Consider the following 23,015-nt stretch of genomic DNA (forward strand, 5'->3'; position numbering starts at 1 on the left):
TACGCTTACAGTGAGGGAAAAAAAGTATTTGATCCCCTGCTGATTTTGTACGTTTAACCACTGACAAAGAAATGATCAGTCTATAATTTTAATGGTAGGTTTATTTGAACAGTGAGAGACAGAATAACAACAACAAAAAAATCCAGAAAAACGCATGTCAAAAATGTTACAAATTGATTTGCATTTTAATGAGGGAAATAAGTATTTGACCCCCTCGCAATCAGAAAGATTTCTGGCTCCCAGGTGTCTTTTATACAGATAACGAGCTGAGATTAGGAGCACACTCTTAAAGGGAGTGCTCCTAATCTCAGTTTGTTACATGTATAAAAGACACCTGTCCACAGAAGCAATCAATCAATCAGATTCCAAACTCTCCACCATGGCCAAGACCAAAGAGCTCTCCAAGGATGTCAGGGACAAGATTGTAGACCTACACAAGGCTGGAATGGGCTACAAGACCATCGCCAAGCAGCTTGGTGAGAAGGTGACAACAGTGGGTGCGATTATTCGCAAATGGAAGAAACACAAAAGGACTGTCAATCTCCCTCGGCCTGGGGCTCCATGCAAGATCTCACCTCGTGGAGTTGCAATGATCATGAGAACGGTGAGGAATCAGCCCAGAACTACACGGGAGGATCTTGTCAATGATCTCAAGGCAGCTGGGACCATAGTCACCAAGAAAACAATTGGTAACACACTACGCCGTGAAGGACTGAAATCCTGCAGCGCCCGCAAGGTCCCCCTGCTCACATATACAGGCCCGTCTGAAGTTTGCCAATGAACATCTGAATGATTCAGAGGAGAACTGGGTGAAAGTGTTGTGGTCAGATGAGTCCAAAATTGAGCTCTTTGGCATCAACTCAACTCGCCGTGTTTGGAGGAGGAGGAATGCTGCCTATGACCCCAAGAACACCATCCCCACCGTCAAACATGGATGTGGAAACATTATGCTTTGGGGGTGTTTTTCTGCTAAGGGGACAGGACAACTTCACCGCATCAAAGGGACGATGGATGTGGCCATGTACCGTCAAATCTTGGGTGAGAACCTCCTTCCCTCAGCCAGGGCATTGAAAATGGGTCGTGATTGGGTATTCCAGCATGACAATGACCCAAAACACACGGCCAAGGCAACAAAGGAGTGGCTCAAGAAGAAGCACATTAAGGTCCTGGAGTGGCCTAGCCAGTCTCCAGACCTTAATCCCATAGAAAATCTGTGGAGGGAGCTGAAGGTTCGAGTTGCCAAACTTCAGCCTCGAAACCTTAATGACTTGGAGAAGATCTGCAAAGAGGAATGGGACAAAATCCCTCCTGAGATGTGTGCAAACCTGGTGGCCAACTACAAGAAACGTCTGACCTCTGTGATTGCCAACAAGGGTTTTGCACTTGCCACCAAGTGCTAAGTCATGTTTTGCAGAGGGGTCAAATACTTATTTCCCTCATTAAAATGCAAATCAATTGATAACATTTTTGACATGCGTTTTTCTGGATTTTTTTTGTTGTTATTCTGTCTCTCACTGTTCAATAAACCTACCATTAAAATTATAGACTGATCATGTCTATGTCAGTGGGCAAACGTACAAAATCAGCAGGGGATCAAATACTTTTTTCCCTCACTGTATGCATACAAAAAATGTGGAATTAAAATAATGATTGTGCCATTATACAACACATAGCCTACCGCATATTAGTCACAGCAGAAAAACATAAAAAAATGGATTTAAGATGTCTTTGGTACATAATTGGTCTAGCCTATACTCCAAAATGAAACAGATTATAGTAATAGCTTTTGAGGGTGGACTGTATTATTCAATTAGCCATTAGTCTCACGACAAAATTAGACATTCATCCATGTTTCTAAAAATGTCAAAGTTGTTCCAAACGTAAAAGTGTCAAGGTTAAGTTTTGGCATTAACTATGAATTTTTAAGGTTAGGCATTAACTCCGAATGGTTAAGGTAAGGGTTAAGGTTTGGGATAGGCTTAAACCAAAAATATCCAAAACATCTTTCTATTGCTGGATTCAAACTTGTAACCTTTGGAATCAGAGGCAGATGCTACTTGAAGGTAACAGCGCTCACTGTTGCCCCTAGTGGCCGGTTTCCTCATCATCTCCTTACGTCCTCAGACATGGATGGACGTTGAATACTGACTTGTAACACGGGTGACCTGGCTGATATTATTATACATACTGGATGGACTGGTTACCTTATGCTATGCTCCAAACTCCAAACAAGTGTTCTTATAAGACCAGACATTTCTATAAAAAGAGAAGGAGCCCAGCTGCTACTATATATATTTCTCAGCTGCTCATATTAAGCACATGCTCTGCTATAAAACGGGAGTAGCCTATCCAGCATGATTGAAAAGCGAACCAGCAGGAAAGCCAAGGCAGCAGCTACTCTTCCTGGGGTCCAAACATATTAAAACACTTACATTACATATAAAACAAAATATAAAACAGTACATCATATAACATTATTACACCACTACCTATCTACATTACAAAATGTTTAATACCACCATACAACAATATCACAATTTATGCATATGCATGTGTCTACACCCTTGTGTGTGTCTCTTCTTCATATTATTATTATTATTATTTGATAATGGGCCATTCTAATCTAAACTAATACATTTTTCCTATTTTGTTGCATTACAACCTGTAATTTTAATTTGGATTTCATGTAATGGACATACACAAAATAGTCCAAATTGGTGAAGTGAAAAAAAAAAAAAAAACTTGTTTCAAAAAATTCTATAACGGAAAAGTGGTGCGTGCATATGTATTCACCCCCTTTGCTATGAAGCCCCTAAATAAGATCTGGTGCAACCAATTACCTTCAGAAGTCACATAATTAGATAAATAAAGTCCACCTGTGTGTAATCTAAGTGTCACATGATCTTTCACATGATCTCAGTATATATACACCTGTTCTGAAAGGCCCCAGAGTCTGCAACACCTCTAAGCAAGGGGCACCACCAAGCAAGCGGCACCATGAAGACCAAGGAGCTCTCCAAACAGGTCAGGGAAAACGTTGATAAGCGTACATTCTTTATTTGTGTACACACACGAACCAAAACAATAAACCAAACGAGACGTGAAGTCCTAGGTTATACACAAAACCGTACGGAACAAGATCCCACAAAATACTAGTGCCAAACAGGCTGCCTAAGTATTGTCCCCAATCAGAGACAACGAGCTACAGCTGTCTCTGATTGGGAACCACCCTGGCCAACATAGATATAAACGATCTAGAACAAAAGCATAGAAAATGTAACAGAAACTCCACACCCTGGCTCAACATTTAAGAGTCCCCCGATCCAGGGCGTGACACCCACGGAGCACCATAAAATCCATTATTAAAAAATTGAAAGAATATGGCACCACAAACTTGCCAAGAGAGGGCCGCCCACCAAAACTCACAGACCAGGCAAGGAGGGCATTAATCAGAGAGGCACAAAGAGACCAAAGATAACCCTGAAGGAGCTGCAAAGCTCCACAGCGGAGATTGGAGTATCTGTCCATAGGACCACCTTAAGCCGTACACTCCACAGAGCTGGGCTTTATGGAAGAGGGGCCAGAAAAAAGCCATTGCTTGAAGAAAAAAATAAGCAAACACGTTTGGTGTCCGCCAAAAGCCATGTGGGAGACTCCCCAAACATATGGAAGAAGGTATTCTGGTCAGATGAGACTAAAATTGAGCTTTTTGGCCATCAAGGAAAACGCTATGTCTGGCACAAACCCAACACCTCTCATCACCCCAAGAACACAATCCCCACAGTGAAGCATGTTGGTGGCAGCGTCATGATGTGGGGATGTTTTTCATCGGCAGGGACTGGGAAACTGGTCAGGATTGAAGGAATGATGGATGGCGCTAAATAAAAAGGGAAATTCTTGAGGGAAACCTGTATCAGTCTTCCAGAGATTTGAGACAGGGACAGAGGTTCACCTTCCAGCAGGACAATGACCCTAAGCATACTGCTAAAGCAACACTCGAGTGGTTTAAGGGGAAACATTTAAATGTCTTGGAATGGCCTAGTCAAAACCCAGACCTCAATCCAATTGAGAATCTGTGGTATGACTTAAAGATTTCTGTACACCAGCAGAACCCATCCAACTTGAAGGAGCTGGAGCAGTTTTGCCTTGAAGAATGGGCAAAAATCCCAGTGGCTAGATGTGCCAAATGTATAGAGACATACCCTAAGAGACTTGCAGCTGTAATTGCTGCAAAAGGTGGCTCTACAAAGATTTCTAGACATATTAAGGTTTGTATCGTTCACAAATAAATTTGACAAATAACTCTAAATCTAGTGTATACGATGTGTTTCATATGATCACTTTTTCGCTCCACATAGCCACTTCATATGTGCACTCGCTCCAGAATGGGAAAAATATCCTTTCTATTTCATTCAGCGAAGATAAATTATTTTATTCTTACTATAAAATAATCTAATATAAAATAGTGTCACAGGACTTATATCTTGTCTGTTAAATGAACAAGCCTACAGCCTACGCAGGTCTAAAGAAACAGTAGGCCAACTCATACTGTTTCTTTAGACCTAAATATGGGATTTATTGTGATGGTGTATATTACATTTATTCATGAGACTTTTTTAAAATGTATATGTTCCAAAGGCATGCATCAGTGGCTTGTACAGTATGTGTGGAGGCCTGGATATGCAAAACGTGTTTGTTAATTAATAGTCAATTACTGTGATACCGGCAGTCTTTTGCATGACAATAACCGGCTGACAAAATGTAATGAGCACCACAGCCCTGTGTCTGACTGACAATGCCTCTCATATTTGTCTATCCACTCTCTCTCTCTCTGTTCAGCCAGAGCTACCACTTGCAAACCACCCGAGACATGATGCGGCCCCATCCCAGTGTCACCCTGGACCCAGCCACCAAATATCCCCAACACCATATACCCCTCGGCCCTCAGTTCCGATCCCGGAACCAGAGCTACATGCGCGCGGTCAGCACCCTCAGTCAGGCAAGCTGCGTCAGCCAGGTGAGTCCCACACAGGCCCCTCACAGGGGGAACACCAGGAGCCCTGGAGGAAAAGGAGGAGGAGGAGGAGGAGGTTTGAGTGATACAGTAGATGCCACCATGTTGGTAGAGTGGGTGGAACCTTCTGTTGTTTGCTAAAGGGGTGGCAAAAATCATATAGTTATTTACAGAAAGACATTAGTCACCACCAGATCCCCCCCCCCCCCCCCCCCCCGCATGAGATGGTAGATGCTTGTTTAGTCGTTGTTGTCTGAGAGATGAGGTTTTATTGATAGTTTAAGTTGTCATTGGTAATACTTAATTACAATGAATCCTATTTTGACTATGTTCAGTGCACATCTTCAGAACTATGCATGTGAAATCCATAGATTTGTTATTGGGGACGTTGCATAAACAAGCAGTGCCATACTGTACATATCTGTTCATTTTAATATGTATTACATTACAAGTTCAAGTTACCCGTTAAGTAAGTTCAGGCACACTACTAGAAAGTTGCGTTGAACTGCTCAGTCAGTCTAGATTAAAAAAAATGTTTGTACAGCAGGAGTAAAACTATACAGCATGCTTTTTATCCGTAGCGGCTGAATATTAGATACAACATACAATGATTTAATACATCGTCTGCAGTCATTTTTATTACATAGTAGCAGGCTTTTATGCACTGCATAATATAGACTAGATGGATTTGAATACACAATTGGCACAATATCTCAACCAACTTTGGTGCTATTTAAAAAATCACCTCACACAGATTACGTTAGTATAGCTTCCTGCCTGCCGTTACATTGGGTGCATTGCGATGGAAATATATTCTCAACATTGAAATTCCATTAACTGAATGTAGTTTTTACTCTGTTGCACTGTAATTTCTGCTTTTGAATAGGTTCTTGAAAGGACATCTGCTTTCCCCTTTTTCGCAGTAGTAATGTATGTACGTCTATGATGATGACCTACAATGGGATAGTACATCTTGAAATGGTATACCAAATGATGCATTGTTTTTGTTCTTTTCATTTGGTTGTTTTATCTGCTTTTTTTTAAGAAAACAACAATTTTCATGCAAAGTTTCTTTAAAAAAGGTCAAAATTGCCAGTGCCTTTTTTTCCTGCTAACACTCCTTCATATTTACTGTACAAAGGGGAAGAGTCAAAGTGAGAAAGAGAAAGGAAGAGGAAAAATTAAGGAGTGCTATTCCTGTTTTTGTCTCTCAGGTGAGTGAGACTGAGGTCAATGGCCAGTTTGAGTCAGTTTGCGAGTCCGTTTTTAGCGAAGTAGAATCCCAGGCCATGGAGGCCTTGGACCTGCCTGGCTCGTTCCGCACTCGAAGCCACAGTTACCTGCGTGCAATTCAGGCTGGGTATTCCCAAGACGACGACTGCTTGCCTTCAATGACATCCTCCACTGTCACTTCAACTCTCAGATCCACAACAGGTAACAGTATGCCTCAAAAAATGAGAGAAGGCTTAGAAAACATACTCCTCATACGTTCTATAACATGCGCACATACTTGACATACCTACATATGTACAGTGGGGTACCCTTGAGCTTTAAGAGATGCTGGGTTGAATGATTCCCGTCATTTGTTTTTGGCTACTGTCACTGTTGTGTGTCTTGTTTGTCTTGCCTCTGCATATCCTGAGTGTTCTGTGGGATTTGCTTGCAAGCGTGTTACTTTGCACAATCCATGCATCATTCCTCTGGCTTTCTGATTTGTCACGTGTGGTGGTGGCAAAGCTGGACCCGAAGTAGAGGAGGGGAGGGGCCTCATTCAAACCAGCCCAATGAGAACTTAAACCCACGACACACTACAGTCACACTCACAGCACTTGGCATGTGTAAGAGGAACAGGCCTTGTCCTGAGCATGATAATCTCAGTGATATATGTGTCGTTTGTAGAGAGTGTGAGTCGTGTAGGGAAGGTTTAAGTGTGAAACAGAACAGTGGTTGGAGGGGGGCTGTAGACCTCTACAGAGTGTTAGGAAGGCTCATAGCCTGCTCCAGAGAGGTCTTCAGTTTCTCCCGTCCATGCTTTGTTTGACCAGTTCATTACACTAGCATCTCTAACTGATCTTGGCTTAGAAGCCTACAGAACACAAGACAGCAAAAACTATCTTGTAACTGACATACGGTAAGTCATCAAACTCAGATAGGGTACTGGTTGCACAAAGGAACTTACTAGTAAAATATATTACAGTATTCTATATTGTTGTATTGTGTTGCATAAAACCATGTTTGGAGATATGATATAAATTATGCTTTCAATTGGAATAGTTACCGATTAATCACTTTTGATGTAGCCAGATCAGAAGGTAAGATAAATAGTCTTTCATCAGGTAGTCTGGCAATCAAATGTTTCAGGGAGATTGATCAGTTGACCTGAGGTTTGACAAGGTTTGAAGAGGGTACGACTACAGTAGTGCTCTCACAAAAATTTTTAAAAAGCTACTTTACTCCTTAGGGCCACCGTATTAGACACTTTTCATTCAAGTAAATCTCACATTTAGTTGACCGCTTAGGTGGAAACATCTGTCGGTGTGCCGTTGAGCAAGGCACTTAACCCTAATTGCTCCTGTAAGTGTGTCTGCTAAATATACCAAGTCATTTTTTTGCAATAATTGCTGTTTTGATATTAAACATTCAGGGATTTGAAGGTTTTGTGCAACATTTTACACACAATATCATCATCATAACCTCAACCTATCTGGTTATTTGTGCGAACAGAACCACTGCTGCCTCTAACCTTATTGATCTAGTGCATTTGGTGTATGCCTGAAAGAGTAAAGCTATGAACCCTATTGAAATACTATCATTTCATATGACGTTTTTCATTTGACAATATTATGATGGGGATTTCAATTTTTCAACACATTTTGTAAAATCAATTGTACTAGACCTCTGTATTTGTTTGTTTTCTGTTGGTTTAACTGTTTTCTTGTACAATCTGGAGGTTTTTTTGTTTATCTTGTCATGCTCAATTGGGTTGCACAATCAGAATCCCTCAGCCTACGATGTGACTGAAGTACTGAGGATCAAGGAAGTCCTCCAATCCCACTGTCTTACCTGCTGAACTCCTTTCACCCAATAAGCTCTCTGTTCAAATTGTCTGCTTCACAATTGGCTCACACAATAGGCTCTCAAATGGGTGTCAGTTACTCCCAGCATTTTCTGTATTTGTATTTTTTAATGAGTAGTTCTCTAGGACTTTCTTTCTCCAAAAACAGTCATATCCGACTGGGCTATGGAACAGGATATGTTAGTGGGCCTCAGGGAAACCATTTGGTGTCATTTTTGAGGGAATAGTGGCCTTGAAATGAAATAAATGATCCACAGTATTTGACTGGCCATGTCACCGACTTCTAAAATTCGAAATGATATCTGAATTCTAAATCGGTTACCAACCAAACGCAATAATGTCGAGGATAGCGGGGCCCTTGAGTGGGGAAGGGATCCTATGATGCCCCATTGGGCAGAAGAGCAGCATCCCGTCTCTATCTGACCAGCCATGCATCTCTTGAAGGATAACCAGGGGGACAGAACAGCTGGAGACCTCAGTGATGCCTGTCACAGGTATTTTAATGTCAACACGCATACATATATCTATGTATATGTGTGTTTTTTGCACTGCCTTCTCAGCAATAAATAAAAATGACAAACAAACAGGGGTTCGAACAACTCACAAAACTCAGAGGCCTTGAATTCCTTGTTCGTATGCATTAATATTCCAGAATTATACTTTATATGTGATGATGGTGCCTCACTGGCTTTTGCGAGTTGTTTGAAGTGTCTCTATTTTCAAGTGCGCTAAAAGCGACTCATTGGTGGAACTGTATGATAAAGCTGTACTTTCCAGTCTAACACATAATGTGTTCATACCCCAGCCATAAAATAACACTGCATGTTATCACATTGCCACTGTCAACAGTGAAAATGTGAGAGCATTTACAGTATGTTACAGTAGTTTTGTGTTTTTTTCTTTCTATGACTGTCGACCTCTGTAAAGGCCACATGTGGCTAGGTTTGACCCTTGGCGTGGAGGTTATCAGCCGTCTTTGACTGTGGGATTGCAGCCCCTCCCTGGTGCAGCCCTGTAGGGGGGGATTTACCCGCCACTGGGGAACTCCACATGGTCCAATCAACCTCATGGTGAGGGACCTGATATGTTCAATAGGGTTCATAACTGCTTCTCGGCCCAATGACTTGAGTTGTGATTTTTCATTGCCTTTTCATCTTTTCTGTTGCACAAAAAAAAAGAAACAGGAAACAATCGGAAAACACTTTAGATTTTTTTTAGAGAACCATGCTTTGAGGATTTAATTCGGAGAATGGTATTTTCATTTGAAACTGATTGGTAATGATGGCTTATGCTAGGAGCCAACGGGGTTCCACTTCCCATGGTGTAGTGCAGTGAAAAGATGGAAAGACTGGAAGGTTGATGTTCATTCAGATGAGTGAGAAGGCAGTGTAAAAACACCATGAAAAGCCTGCAGTATGTGAGTCAAAATGTATCACTCAAGTGGCTCAGTGTACCTGCCTGAATAATTCCTTTCCGTATTTTACTATGCCAAATAGAGCTGTGTTAGAGAGCATTCCAATTCTAGAGACCACTTCAGTGTCTGAAGGGCACCTCTTCATTAAGTTTTACATTGTCTCTTTTTCGAGTTTGAACAATCACAAATGCATCTGATAAATGCATCACAAATGCATAATTTGATAAAAGGGTAATCATTTTCGCAGGAGATTGACGATCAACAAATCATCTAGCTGTTCACCATTCTCTATGCAGCCAGTCAAAATCCTTGTTCCATAGATATTTGATTTGATCTGATATATCTATTGGAATGATAGGGTAGTTGTGGTATTTTACTCACATACTGTATTCATATTGTAGGTATATGTATGCCCACTCTAGATTTGAACATTTGGGCATCACAGTTACATGACACTCCAGCTGTTCCCTCCCTTTGAATGTCCCTCTATTTGCATATTCAAATTTGTCTTCCAGAGGGATATGATGTGCTGGAAGGCACTTCTTTGCTAAACGAGGACATGATAGAAGACGACGACGGGGCCAGCTCTTCGGCCTATGTGGAGTTGGAGCGTCTGGAGAGGGAGAACGCTGCAGCTCGCAGCCAGCACAGCACAAGCTCCACTGTAACAGCCATCTCTGTCCCCCCGACTTCACCGCCTGCCTACCAGATCCCTGCTGCCCCCTCCATTGCCGCCCCCGATCCCCCCATACCTCAGGCCATCCAGGCTTTTAAAGAGTCTGCCAACATGGTGGCCGCCTTCAACATGCAGTGGAAAGACGAGATTTCGGCCATGCGCTACGAACTGGCCGAGCTGCGCAGGGACGTGTGCGGCGAGCTCAAGACTTTCAACAGCAACTTCTTCAATTTCACCCAGTGCTACAACATGTGGACGCTGTGCCGTGAGAGCGCAAGCGACAGCTCAACACAGACCGGGGACCGGGTGTCTGTGGGCATCCAGGCTGGCACCAGCAGGCCCATCGGGCAGAACACAGAGGATAAGTCTGTCATGTGCCAGCCAGAACCGGCCTCTTTTAGCATCATAGACCTGATGGACCCTCCCCGCATTGAGATAACTGGAGATTCAACACCAGAGGAGGAAGCGAGCATCCCTGCTAGCTCCCAGCCATCGGAACATTCCGCAACGTAGGACAACAGGAAGCAGAAGACCCGCAAGCGCTCTTTGGGCGGTGGCCGCAAGAGTGCCAGTCTGGAACTGTGGAGCAGGAAGCACACCAGTGGGCCCATGTCATACCTGTCAATGTCATTCTAATCATTCCCATACAACCCAGAAGAAGCAAAACACAAATGGGTTCCCCCTTGATAACAACCCCTAGAGAACCAGAGCAGGAGCCAAGGGGAAAAACTCATCATGTGTGCACAGAGAGAGGCAGGGCACTAATGTTGCTGAATGTCCCTTTACTTATGTAGAGATCAACAGTGCCTTCAGAAAGTATTCATACCCCTTGACTTATTCCACATTTTGTTGTGTTACAGCCTGAATTCAAAATGGATTCTCACCCATCTACACTCAATACCCCATAATGACAGTGAAAACATGTTTTTAGATTTTATTGAAATGTATTGAAAATTCAATACAGAAATATCTAATTTACATAAATAATCACACCCCTGAGTCAATACTTTGTAGAAGCACCTTTGGCGGCGGCTACAAATTTGAGTCGTCTTGAATATATCTGTATCAGCTTTGCACATGTGGATTGGAGATTTTCTCCCATTCTTCCTTTCAGACTTTCTCAAGCTCTGTTTAGTTAGATGGGGAGCGGCGGTGAACAACAATCTTCCAGAATTTCCACAGATTTTCAATGGGATTCAAGTCTGGGCTTTGGCTGGACCCCTCAAGGACTTTCACATTCTTGTTCTGAAGCCATTCCATTAATGCTTTGGCTGTATGCTTGGGGACATACAAATATTCGCCCCCAGTCTAAGGTCAATTGCACTCTGAAGCAGGTTCTCATCAAGGATTTGCCTGTATTTGACTCCATTTATTGTTCTCCCAGTCCCTGCCAGTGAAAAGCATCCCCATAGTGTGATGCTGTCACCATCATGCTTCATGTTAGGGATGGTGTTAAACGGGTGATGAGCTGTGCCTGGTTTTCTCCAGACATAGTGCTTTGCATTCAGGCCAAAGAGTTCAATGTTTGTCTCATCAGACCACAGAATATTTTGCCTTATGATCTCAGTCTTTCATGTGCCTTTTTGCAAACTCCAGCCGTGCTGTCATGTGCCTTTTTCTCAGGAGTGGCCACTCTCCCATAAAGCCCAGATTGGTGAAGGACTGTAGAGACTGTTGTCCTTCTGGCAGGTTCTCCCATCTCAGCCAAGGAACTCTGTAGTTCTGTCAGAGTGGTCATTGGGTTCTTGGTCACCTCCCTGATCAAGGTCCTTCTTGCCCGGTTGCTCAGTTTGGTCGAACAGGCAGCTCTAGGCAGTTTGGCTAGTTCCATATTTTTTAAGTTTCCTAATGATAGAGACCACTGTGCTCTTGAAAACCTTCAACAAATTGTTTTAAACCCTTCCCCAGATATATGCGTCATCACAAATCTCAGAGATCTACAGACAGTTCCTTTGACTTCATGGTATAGTTTCTGCTCTGACATATCAACTGTGGGACCTTAAATAGACAGTTGTGTTTATTTCTAAATCATGTCCAAATAATGTAATTGGCCACAGGTGGGTTCCAATCAAGTTGTAGTGACATCTCAAGGATGATCAAAGGAAATTGGATGCACCTGAACTCAATTTAGTGTCATATTTCATTTTCAATAAATTTGCAAAAATGTCTAACAACTGTTCACGTTGTCATTATGGGGTATTGTGTGTAGATTTCATCCATTTTGAATTCAGGCTGTAACACAACAAAATGTGGAATAAGCAAGGGGTATGAATACTTTCTGAAGACACTGTAGATGTTGGCCTGTCATTCTCAGAGCAAGTAATGACAACATTGAACTAATCAATAATAAGGGACCTGTACATCAATTATAAAGGGATGTGTTGAATACTTTGGAATGTCTTGTTCCCTAAGCACCACAGAGTGGCTTTCAGCACCCCCCTAACTAGGCTACTGTGTATCAAATATTTAAAAGTATCTTACTGTATGTAATCTCTCATGGAAAGACTACGTAAACTTAAATGGTACCGTAGATATGTCATGATACAATGTGATGCATGACAAGCAGCATTAGTTCTGGTGCTTTGGACAAATCACAATTTCGCAGGTGTTAACATATTTCAAAAGGGGAGTGGACATTTGTCCCATAGACTCTTTGTTCTGGTTCCAATCTCTTCTCTTAACACATACAGTGGGGGAAAAAAGTATTTAGTCAGCCACCAATTGTGCAAGTTCTCCCACTTAAAAAGATGAGAGAGGCCTGTAATTTTCATCATAGGTACACATCAACTATGACAGACAAATTGAGAAATAAAAATCCTGAAAATCACATTGTAGGATTTTTAATGAATTTATTTTCAAATTATGGTGGAAAATAAGTATTTGGTCACCTACAAACAAGCAAGATTTCTGGCTCTCACAGACCTGTAACTTCTTCTTTAAGAGGCTCCTCTGTCCTCCACTCGTTACCTGTATTAATGGCACCTGTTTGAACTTGTTATCAGTATAAAAGACACCTGTCCACAACCTCAGTCACACTCCAAGTTCCACTATGGCCAAGACCAAAGAGCTGTCAAAGGACACCAGAAACAAAATTGTAGACCTGCACCAGGCTGGGAAGACTGAATCTGCAATAGGTAAGCAGCTTGGTTTGAAGAAATCAACTGTGGGAGCAATTATTAGGAAATGGAAGACATACAAGACCACTGATAATCTCCCTCGATCTGGGGCTCCACGCAAGATCTCACCCCGTGGGGTCAAAATGATCACAAGAATGGTGAGCAAAAATCCCAGAACCACACGGGGGGACCTAGTGAATGACCTGCAGAGAGCTGGGACCAAAGTAACAAAGCCTACCATCAGTAACACACTACGCCGCCAGGGACTCAAATCCTGCAGTGCAGACGTGTCCCCCTGCTTAAGCCAGTACATGTCCAGGCCCGTCTGAAGTTTGCTAGAGTGCATTTGGATGATTCAGAAGAGGATTGGGAGAATGTCATATGTCATATGGTCAGATGAAACCAAAATAGAACTTGTCGTGTTTGGAGGACAAAGAATGCTGAGTTGCATCCAAAGAACACCATACCTACTGTGAAGCATGGGGGTGGAAACATCATGCTTTGGGGCTGTTTTTCTGCAAAGGGACCAGGACGACTGATCCGTGTAAAGGAAAGAATGAATGGGGCCATGTATCATGTGATTTTGAGTGAAAACCTCCTTCCATCAGCAAGGGCATTGAAGATGAAACGTGGCTGGGTCTTTCAGCATGACAATGATCCCAAACACACCGCCCGGGCAACGAAGGAGTGGCTTCGTAAGAAGCATTTCAAGGTCCTGGAGTGGCCTAGCCAGTCTCCAGATCTCAACCCCATAGAAAATCTTTGGAGGGAGTTGAAAGTCCGTGTTGCCCAGCGACAGCCCAAAAACATCACTGCTCTAGAGGAGATCTGCATGGAGGAATGGGCCAAAATACCAGCAACAGTGTCTGAAAACCTTGTGAAGACTTACAGAAAACGTTTGACCTGTGTCATTGCCAACAAAGGGTATATAACAAAGTATTGAGAAACTTTTGTTATTGACCAAATACTTATTTTCCACCATAATTTGCAAATAAATTCATAAAAAATCCTACAATGGGATTTTCTGGATTTTTTTCCCTCATTTTGTCTGTCATAGTTGACGTGTACCTATGATGAAAATTACAGGCCTCTCTCATCTTTTTAAGTGGGAGAACTTGCACAATTGGTGGCTGACTAAATACTTTTTTTCCCCACTGTATAGACCCAGAACTTAAGAGAGCATCTGACCAACTATGCAAGACTTTAGTTCTGGGTTACTGAGATTATACTGTTTATAACAATTCACCAATTTGGCTGTTTGCAATCAATAGGTGAGTAAGATGTTGCTCAAGCCACCTTAAACTCTCTTATCTTGTTGGTAAGGTAGCCTATAGAATGTTGCCACTCCATGAGGTGTGGTATAAAAGCCTTGATACCATTAAGACTAATTGAATGCACAAATTGACAATTTGGGGGGGAAATTGAATATATGAATTGAATATAACTGCCCAGTTTCTTTCCAGTCTCCCGCCTCTAATCCTAGGACCTATCCCATCCCTTTGCTTACACCAATCATATCCTTTCAGATCTGAGAACAACGAAGAAATAGGAGCTGGGTAAAGGGGCTAGGAACCTTTATGAAACCGGGCAACAGATTACAAAGATAAAAGATACCGCAAATGTGCATACATCTGAATTAGAGAGAAAGAATTGTCATGAAACTTGCATTAACTGAGCCATGAAATTCCAGTGATTTAGTGACTTTTTTCCCAACCTTATTCATTCCAGTTTCTTCTCATGTAGAAACCTAAACACCAGTTTATGTTGAAATGATACTGTGAACAACTTTTTAAATACCAATTTTTTGTATGATTAAATGAAAAAGAAAAATATCACATTTAGATTAAATGTAAAGTAAATTTAATCAATAACCATTCCCAGTCATTCCCTGTGTCATCGTACACTTATTTTTTTCAGTTCATTTTTGTGTAGTTAGTTAATGAAAATAGGCATTTTGAAAGCCGTAAATCGCATTGTGTTTGGAGGAAAATGGAACATGCCAAAGCTGTATACAAACTTTAGTTTTAGTGGACAATAATATAAATAATAAGAAGATATAATGATAATTTAAGTCAGTTATGTTACCGATAATATCTAACATTGATTAAACAATTACACTTAAAAAGTGTAGTTTCATTTAAAAATATTTATTGATTTGACTTAACTTAAGATTTAAGGCAGCAAGGTAACTCCTACATTTTAGTTACCCAGCTGCCTTAAAAATTCTTTAAAGTTATGTTAACTCAATATTAGTTGCATTGTAATATACATTAGTTACCCCTCTAACTTTAAGTTGTATGACTTATCTTTTTAAGTTGAATAAGATAACAATTTTAAGTGTGGATAACCCCACATTTATCTAAAATTAACAATCAAAATGAATTAACATATATCTTACAATTTCATTCCAATGTCCAACAAAGGGAAACTATAAATAGTCAGGGTTTGGCATTATCTGAGTACCAATGTACTGTATCAGCTTAAGTTAATTCAAGCACAATCTATGTTACATGTTTCAACCTTATATGTGTTTATAAATGTAATATTTTTGAATAGACTGAAAAGTATGGCATATATTCCAAGTTTATATAATTCATTGTGACCATTCTGTGTTCTTACATAATCCCTCTATGAGGGGTTAACGCAAGCTAAGCTCGTAACTCTCCTACATGGTTCTAAATCAAACCCTGCACCTTTACCCTCATGTTGTTTCATTCATTACTCAAATGCAATCACTGTCCTGTGTGTTATATGTCACAAACATCTCCTAGATAGTCCTAATCTATGAGACAGAGGGCATAGTCCCCTACCTCTTCCTCAATGTTTCCAGAGGTACATGGTAGTATTGTACCCCTGAATGTACTAACACCGCCTTCACTAGTGATGGCCATGCCAGGCTCTATGGAAACCTTAAAAGGTTGAGTCCTCAATTATCTTTGTTTGAGTGTTCCTAAAAAGAAGCATTTGAACAAGTCAAATGATACCCCTAACTGCTCATCTCCTTCATCATCACATCATACCACCATGGCGTACCAAAGTCACGGCTGGGACCCATGGAAATGGGGCCCACCTGAAACAGCTCCAAGTTCCACAGTGCACCTGTCTGTGGGTATACCCTCCAGAACAGAGATGTTATACCCTCCAGAACAGGAATGTTACAGAGGCATGTACGAATCACAACTCTAACTTAAATCCCTCAAATACTTTCTACGGATGAGATGGTTCAAACTAAAGACCTCTTACTTCTTCTGGAAAGTGATGATTTTTTTCTGTTTTTGTGCAGGACCAAAATACATTACTAGAGAAACAAGTGGCACTTTGGAAAGATGACATTGACACCAAGTGTACCAAAAAAAGAAATATGAAAAGAAAACGGACACAAAAATATAAGATAATCAAGAATTCTGACCTGGCATTTAAATTATTTCCCCACCTGGTTACTGTAACTCAATGGGCCAAAGTTCTTTCGCCTTACAGTGGATTGGTTTTTGCTCTTGACATGTGTTACAGCACCACACTACACTACCACTATAGGGTAGTTTGGCTGATAGCAGTCCGTCCTGTCATAGAAAATGAAGGTGTTCTACTGTAACAATCAAAATAATATTTGCAATACAGGAATAACACTTTTTTTCCCCCCGTTTGTTACAGACCCAGATTTCCAAAACAAAAAGGATATTGAATGTTCTCTGAATGTGTCCCCCATACTTAAACAGCTACCGGTTGGCTGACATTTCCTGTTGTTTCAGGGAAAAAAAAGACTGTGAGAGCATCACACAAATCAACCAAGTTTTAATTTAAATATATGAATTTATTTCATTAAACATATTTTTTAATAGAATGGTCTAAGAAACTAACATTCTCATTTTCCTCTTTTCACTTGAAATGACAAAGAGGAGAGAATGCATCCTTCCCAGCCTGGGGAGAATTAACTGAAATAAAGGTGCTTAATCTATGATGGGGCAGGTGAACTCTTGATGTCTCAGAACTACTTTCATTCATTCTATGCAAGGCCTATGTCCGTTTCTGTTGTATTGTTTCAGGTTATGTTCAGTTTTTGTAGTTCTTATTAGGTCTTTAGGATTGTTCCCCTCATATAAGTATTTTAACACTGGAAAGTATGTATCATGAACAAATGGATTGTGCAGAGATATTATTAGTAGAGAATATGTTGCATGAAACTCAGGCAATGCTATTAATTTTGTTGCTTTTTTAAGATCTTGTCATACAAATGTATCATTTTTTTGTATTATTGTCAACTATTGATATAACGTCATATCAGTTAGCTAGAAAGATGGATTTCTTTTTTCACAATTATTGCATTATGTAGTCAGAAATTACAACATTCCCCCCAGAATGACTTGAAATGTAGCAAAGTGCTAAGAATAATATTTATATTTGGTCAGAAATACGTCGGGCAATGAAATGTACCTTCATTACAAAAAAATTAAAGTAAAAAGATGTTGGTAGAGGCATGGCTTACAAATGTTGTTTGTATCATGAAATCTTACCATTAACTCTTTTGAATAATGGGACCATATTAATTATACTGTATGTCATATCTGGTCTATGTATTTCCAGTTTCATGTTGCTAATTATTTAATGGACCCCTGAGATATTTTTATTTAATTTTGACGTCTTATTACTATACAGAGATCTGACACAAATACTGTGCTGCCCTTCTGATGTCCAGTCTTGGAGTCCACAGGTTTGGATTGGAATCTGATCGCAGTTCAATTAAAAAAAGAAAAATAGACTGTAACACTGCTTGAATACAAATTCATTTTCTACCCCTCAAGAGTTTTCCTCTCCTGTATTTACGATTTTTTAAGAAAACAAACACATTTCTTTAAGTATAATATAACGAGCAAAAGTTTGAATGGCACTTTCAAAGGTCATCTTAATGTTTTATTCTTTATTACAGCCTAGTACATATGGCAGGCAACCAACCTGGTCAGAGCACTTCGTATTATTCTGTACGTAAATCCTAGACACTCCATTTAGTATGATATGTTACGTTTCGTATGGTATGTATTAATTACAATTTGTATTATATGTTACAAATTTACCAAATGTACTATATGTTGCAAATTTGCAAAACGTATGATATGTTATGAATTCTAGTTAGGTGGCTAGGTGGTTCACACTAGCTAGCTGGCTAATGCTAGCTAGGCTAGGGGTTAGGGTTAGGGGTTATATTTAATGTTAGGGTTACGTTTAGGTTAAAGGGTTACGGTTAGGGTTAGGGGAAGGGTTAGATAACATGCTAAGTAGTTGAAAAGTAGCAAAAAAAAAGTAGTAACTAGTTGAAAAGTTGCTAATGAGCTAAAATGCTAAAGTTGTCCATGATGAGATTCGAACTCGCAACCATTGTGTTGCTAGACATTCGCCTTATACGCCCAACCAAACCACCCTACTTTCATTGTTGCCTTAAGTAACCATCTGTCTTATGTAACCATACCAAACGTAACATATCATAGTAATTTCAGTGTCCGGGATTTATGTTTTCTATGAGACCAGGCTGAGGCCACAGGTTCATCATGTTTTATTTACATTTTTAAAGGGTTGGAGGTATCATCAATATACCAGTCCAGGTTTCATTCCTATTTGCTATGTGTTGACCACTGCTAATGAAAGATTTAGCTTTTTATAAATATATATATAATTGTTTGATATAATATATATATATATATATATATAATTGTTTGATATAATTAATGTAATTGGTTGTATTTTATTTTAGAAAATACTTACAGTATATGTTCTTTTTTTATATTTTTATTTCTAATTCTAAGGTTTAATTGTGAAATGTCCGTTACATTTGCCTTAAGTATTTTTTCATAAATCAATATAAGAAGTTATGAAACAAGTTAAAAGAAGATGTTTGATGATCTTGAAGATGTTTTAAATGGTTGTGTAGTATATTCACAATTTCTATGGGGATCATAGCTTTACAATGGCAATCAAAAATTCTCATTTGTTTTTACTGAAGAAAGAGTCATTGCAAATGTTAATTTCTTTGTGTAAAGGTCCAACTAAGCACAAGATGAATTCATAAAGAACATCTCATAAAATGTCAACTATCCGGGAAACAGCACACAACAGTTACCATAATCCACACACAGCATGGTATCTATGGCTTTGATCCTCTCAATATGTTTTATTTTTGTACTAAGCTATCACTTTTTTTTATTTATTATAGGCACCCGTAGCTTAGCTGGGGGGCATAGAGCATACGGTAGGTCAGGTAGGGCACCATTTTCTTATACTTTTTTCTATGTTGTTAATATATTTGTTTAAACCATTTTTGTCCCACCTTTTAATGTAGAAATCATTACTCTCCAGCTCTTTGTCAGTAATGTCATCATATTGCTTTTAAATTCCAATTTTAAAAAGTAAACAATATTGTATTATTTTTCTGCTTTTCCAAAAGTTACAAATGACTTTACTAATATCACTACTAATTGCATTGTGTTGACACAAATGCTATTTTATTTTACTTAAATATATTACATGGTGCCTGCATGGTACCTTTATAAGATACAAACATAAACTATCATTCCATTTGAGATGTCTTGCACACGTCTTTTTCACGTTCAAAACATACTTGAGATGTGCATGTAACCCAGAAAAAGTCCCTACATTTTTTATTATAGTTTTCATACAATAGCCACACATTTTGCGTTCATTTGTTTGTTATTTGAAGCATGTCCTGAACTGTTTATTATACCTTTTGAAAAGTATTATTATTATTATTATTATTATTATTATTATTATTATTATTATTATTATTATTACTACTACTACTCCCACTATTGGTACCATTAGAGTTAGAATTAGCATTAGAATTAACATTAGCATTGTTAGCATTCTTATTAACATTATAGTATTGGCATTTGTGTTTTACCTGAATCACCTTCTTGATTTAATCAATATTTATTTCTGTTTGCCTAAATGTTTTTATTTTATTTTATTTTATTTAATGAAAAGTAGCTTAGGTCTGGTAGGGCACCAGCCGGAACGGCTCATAGGCGCAGGAGCAGGAGCATATATCTTGTTTCTTTAGCATGAGGCAGTTTATGTACAAGTACACCCCCTGGACAGGACGCTAGTCTATCGCAAGGCCATTTTATGAAAAGCAAGTAATAAAATCAACTCATGAGATGCTGATCTACAGCAAGGCAAACCAGTGACAAATCAATGTTGCCATTAGATAGGATTAAACACAGTACTACATATCCCTCACAAGTAGGCCTACAGCATTTATAGATGTACACCAAGGTTATTATAGTAATCTAAAACAAAAAAAAGATTCATGAAAAACTGAAGTAAAATAATTAAGAAACTCGTTTGAAAAATGAAAACTATAATGAAACTATTATCTTTGTTTCCAAAACGAACTAAAATGAAATAAAGACCATCATAAATTATGTTCAGTTGTAGTTTTTTCTCATCTTAACATTGGGCAAAAATCTGGCAGGTAAATGCTGCCAGTTGATGGGGATGTTTCAACTAGGCCTAGCTCGTGCATCACTATCACTAGCTACAGTATCTAGTCTCTAGACAGATGGGTTGCCTCCCACAATGTAACAATGTACCAGCCAATGAGATGTATAGAGACTGCAACGTTGTATCTGTCCCATTATGGCGTCTGTAACCTCGTCCCCATGCTCAAATTGCTGGCGCATAGAGCCTGGTAACAGTGTGGGACTGTTTGGAACTAGGGCTGTTACGGTGACCTTATTACCGCCACACCGGCGGTCACGAGTCATGACGGCAGTCAAATTCTACTTGACCGTTTAGTCACGGTAATTAGGCCAAGCTCTGATGATGCTGATGGTCATTAGTAGCCTACCAAACTTGCTAATTGCCTGGTAATCAGCACTCTATTGTCCCTCTCATCACTCTGACATCAATGCAAATGTAATCGAAAATCTAATCAAACACTTCATGAGAGCCCATGAGCTCATGTTGTGCAACATTTCTATAGGCTATGCAATTGAGAAAACAGAGTAATGGCCTCTATTAAAAAGAGGAGGATACCATCAGCTTTCTATAGGGTAGGCATACTATAATTATTTCTCAACTTTCCTAATATTAAGCACATTGCTTCTCTTTACAACAGGAGTATAGCCTACCTGGCTGGCATGAAAATTAACCACGGGAAAAGCGTCCTCCATTCGCTATTTAAGTGCATAGACGACATGTATTTTTTTTCCACTGCCCCTGTTTCGAGACAGGTGCATGATAATCGTCCATTCTAAATCAAAACAAATTTCACACATATATGATTTAGTATATGTAAAGACAAGATTAAATCAAGAACAGTCTGATGGGTGACAATATTAGCCTATCACTTGTGAATTATATATTATCACTTGTGAATGATGCCCAGCTTGTGTGCAGTAAGGCAAGAAACAGCGAATGCCTTCTTTTTTTGTGACTTTTTCAAATCATAGTCACACACCTCATGTAGCCTAGCCCATAGGCCTATATGTTTTGATAAGGTTTGTATCACAACTAAAGTGGCCAAATAACTTCTTAAAATGAAGCACATTAATCCGCTTTACAACGGGTGTAGAGCCTAACTGGCATACAGTGCATTGGGAAAGTATTCACACCTCTTCAATTTTTCCACATTTTGTTACGTTACAGCCTTATTCTAAAATTGATTAAATAAATGTTTTTGTTGTTCATCAATCTACACACAATACCCCATAATGAAGAAGTGAAAACAGGTTTTTAGACATTTTTGCAAATGTATAAAAAAAAAAAAACAGAAACCTTATTTACATATGTATTCAGACCCTTTGCTATGAGACTCGAAATTGAGCTCAGGTGCATCCTGTTTCCATTGACCATCCTTGAGATGTTTCTACAACTTGATCGTCCACCTGTGGTAAATTCAATTGATTGGACATGATGTGGAAAGGCACACACCTGTCTATATAAGGTCCCATAGTTGAAAGTGCATGTCAGAGCAAAAACCAAGCCATGAGGGTGAAGGAATTGTCCGTAGAGCTCAGAGACAGGATTGTGTCGAGGCACAGATCTGGGGAAGGGTACCAAAAAACGTCTGCAGCATTGAAAGTCCCCAAGAACACAGTGGACTCCATCATTCTTAAATGGAAGAAGTTTGGAACCACCAAGACTCTTCCTAGAGCTGGCCGCCCGGCCAAACTGAGCAATCGGGGTAGAAGGGCCTTGGTCAGGGAGGTGACTAAGAACCTGATGGTCACTCTGACAGAGCTCCAGAGTTCCTCTGTGAAGATGGGAGAATCTTCCAGAAGGACAACCGTCTCTGCAGCACTCCACCAATCAGGACTTTATGGTAGAGTGGCCAGACGGAAGCCACTCCTCAGTAAAAGGTACATGACAGCCTGCTTGGAGTTTGGCAAAAGGCACCTAAAGGAGTCTCAGACCATGAGAAACAAGATTCTCTGGTCTGATGAAACCATGATTGAACTCTTTGGCCTGAATGCCAAGCGAAATGTCTGGAGGAAACCTGGCACCATCACTACGGTGAAGCATGGTGGTGGCAGCAGCATCATGCTGTGGGGATGTTTTTCAGCAGCAGGGACTGGGAGACTAGTCAGGATGAAGGCAAAGATGAATGGAGCAAAGTACAGAGAGAACCTTGATGAAAACCAGCTCTCAAAACCTGCTCTCAGGACCTCAGACTGGAGCGAAGGTTCAACTTCCAACAGGACAACGACCCT

General features: G+C 39.9%; 1 protein-coding gene across 1 annotated transcript in view; it reads left to right on the top strand.

The window, feature by feature from the left end:
* Nucleotides 1-23,015, top strand: part of LOC311108267 (disks large-associated protein 2-like) — a gene marked incomplete at its 3' end in the record, with an annotated part of 92,927 nt that overhangs the window by 47,682 nt on the left and 22,230 nt on the right. Inside the window, exons 3-5 of the mRNA XM_084150890.1 lie at nt 4,840-5,017; nt 6,229-6,448; nt 19,499-19,543. Coding sequence (XP_084007016.1) covers nt 4,840-5,017; nt 6,229-6,448; nt 19,499-19,543 — 443 coding nt within the window. The remainder of the gene's footprint in view (nt 1-4,839; nt 5,018-6,228; nt 6,449-19,498; nt 19,544-23,015) is intronic.

Source organism: Coregonus lavaretus (assembly GCF_964263955.1).
Source record: "Coregonus lavaretus genome assembly, chromosome: 33".
Taxonomy (NCBI): domain Eukaryota; kingdom Metazoa; phylum Chordata; class Actinopteri; order Salmoniformes; family Salmonidae; genus Coregonus; species Coregonus lavaretus.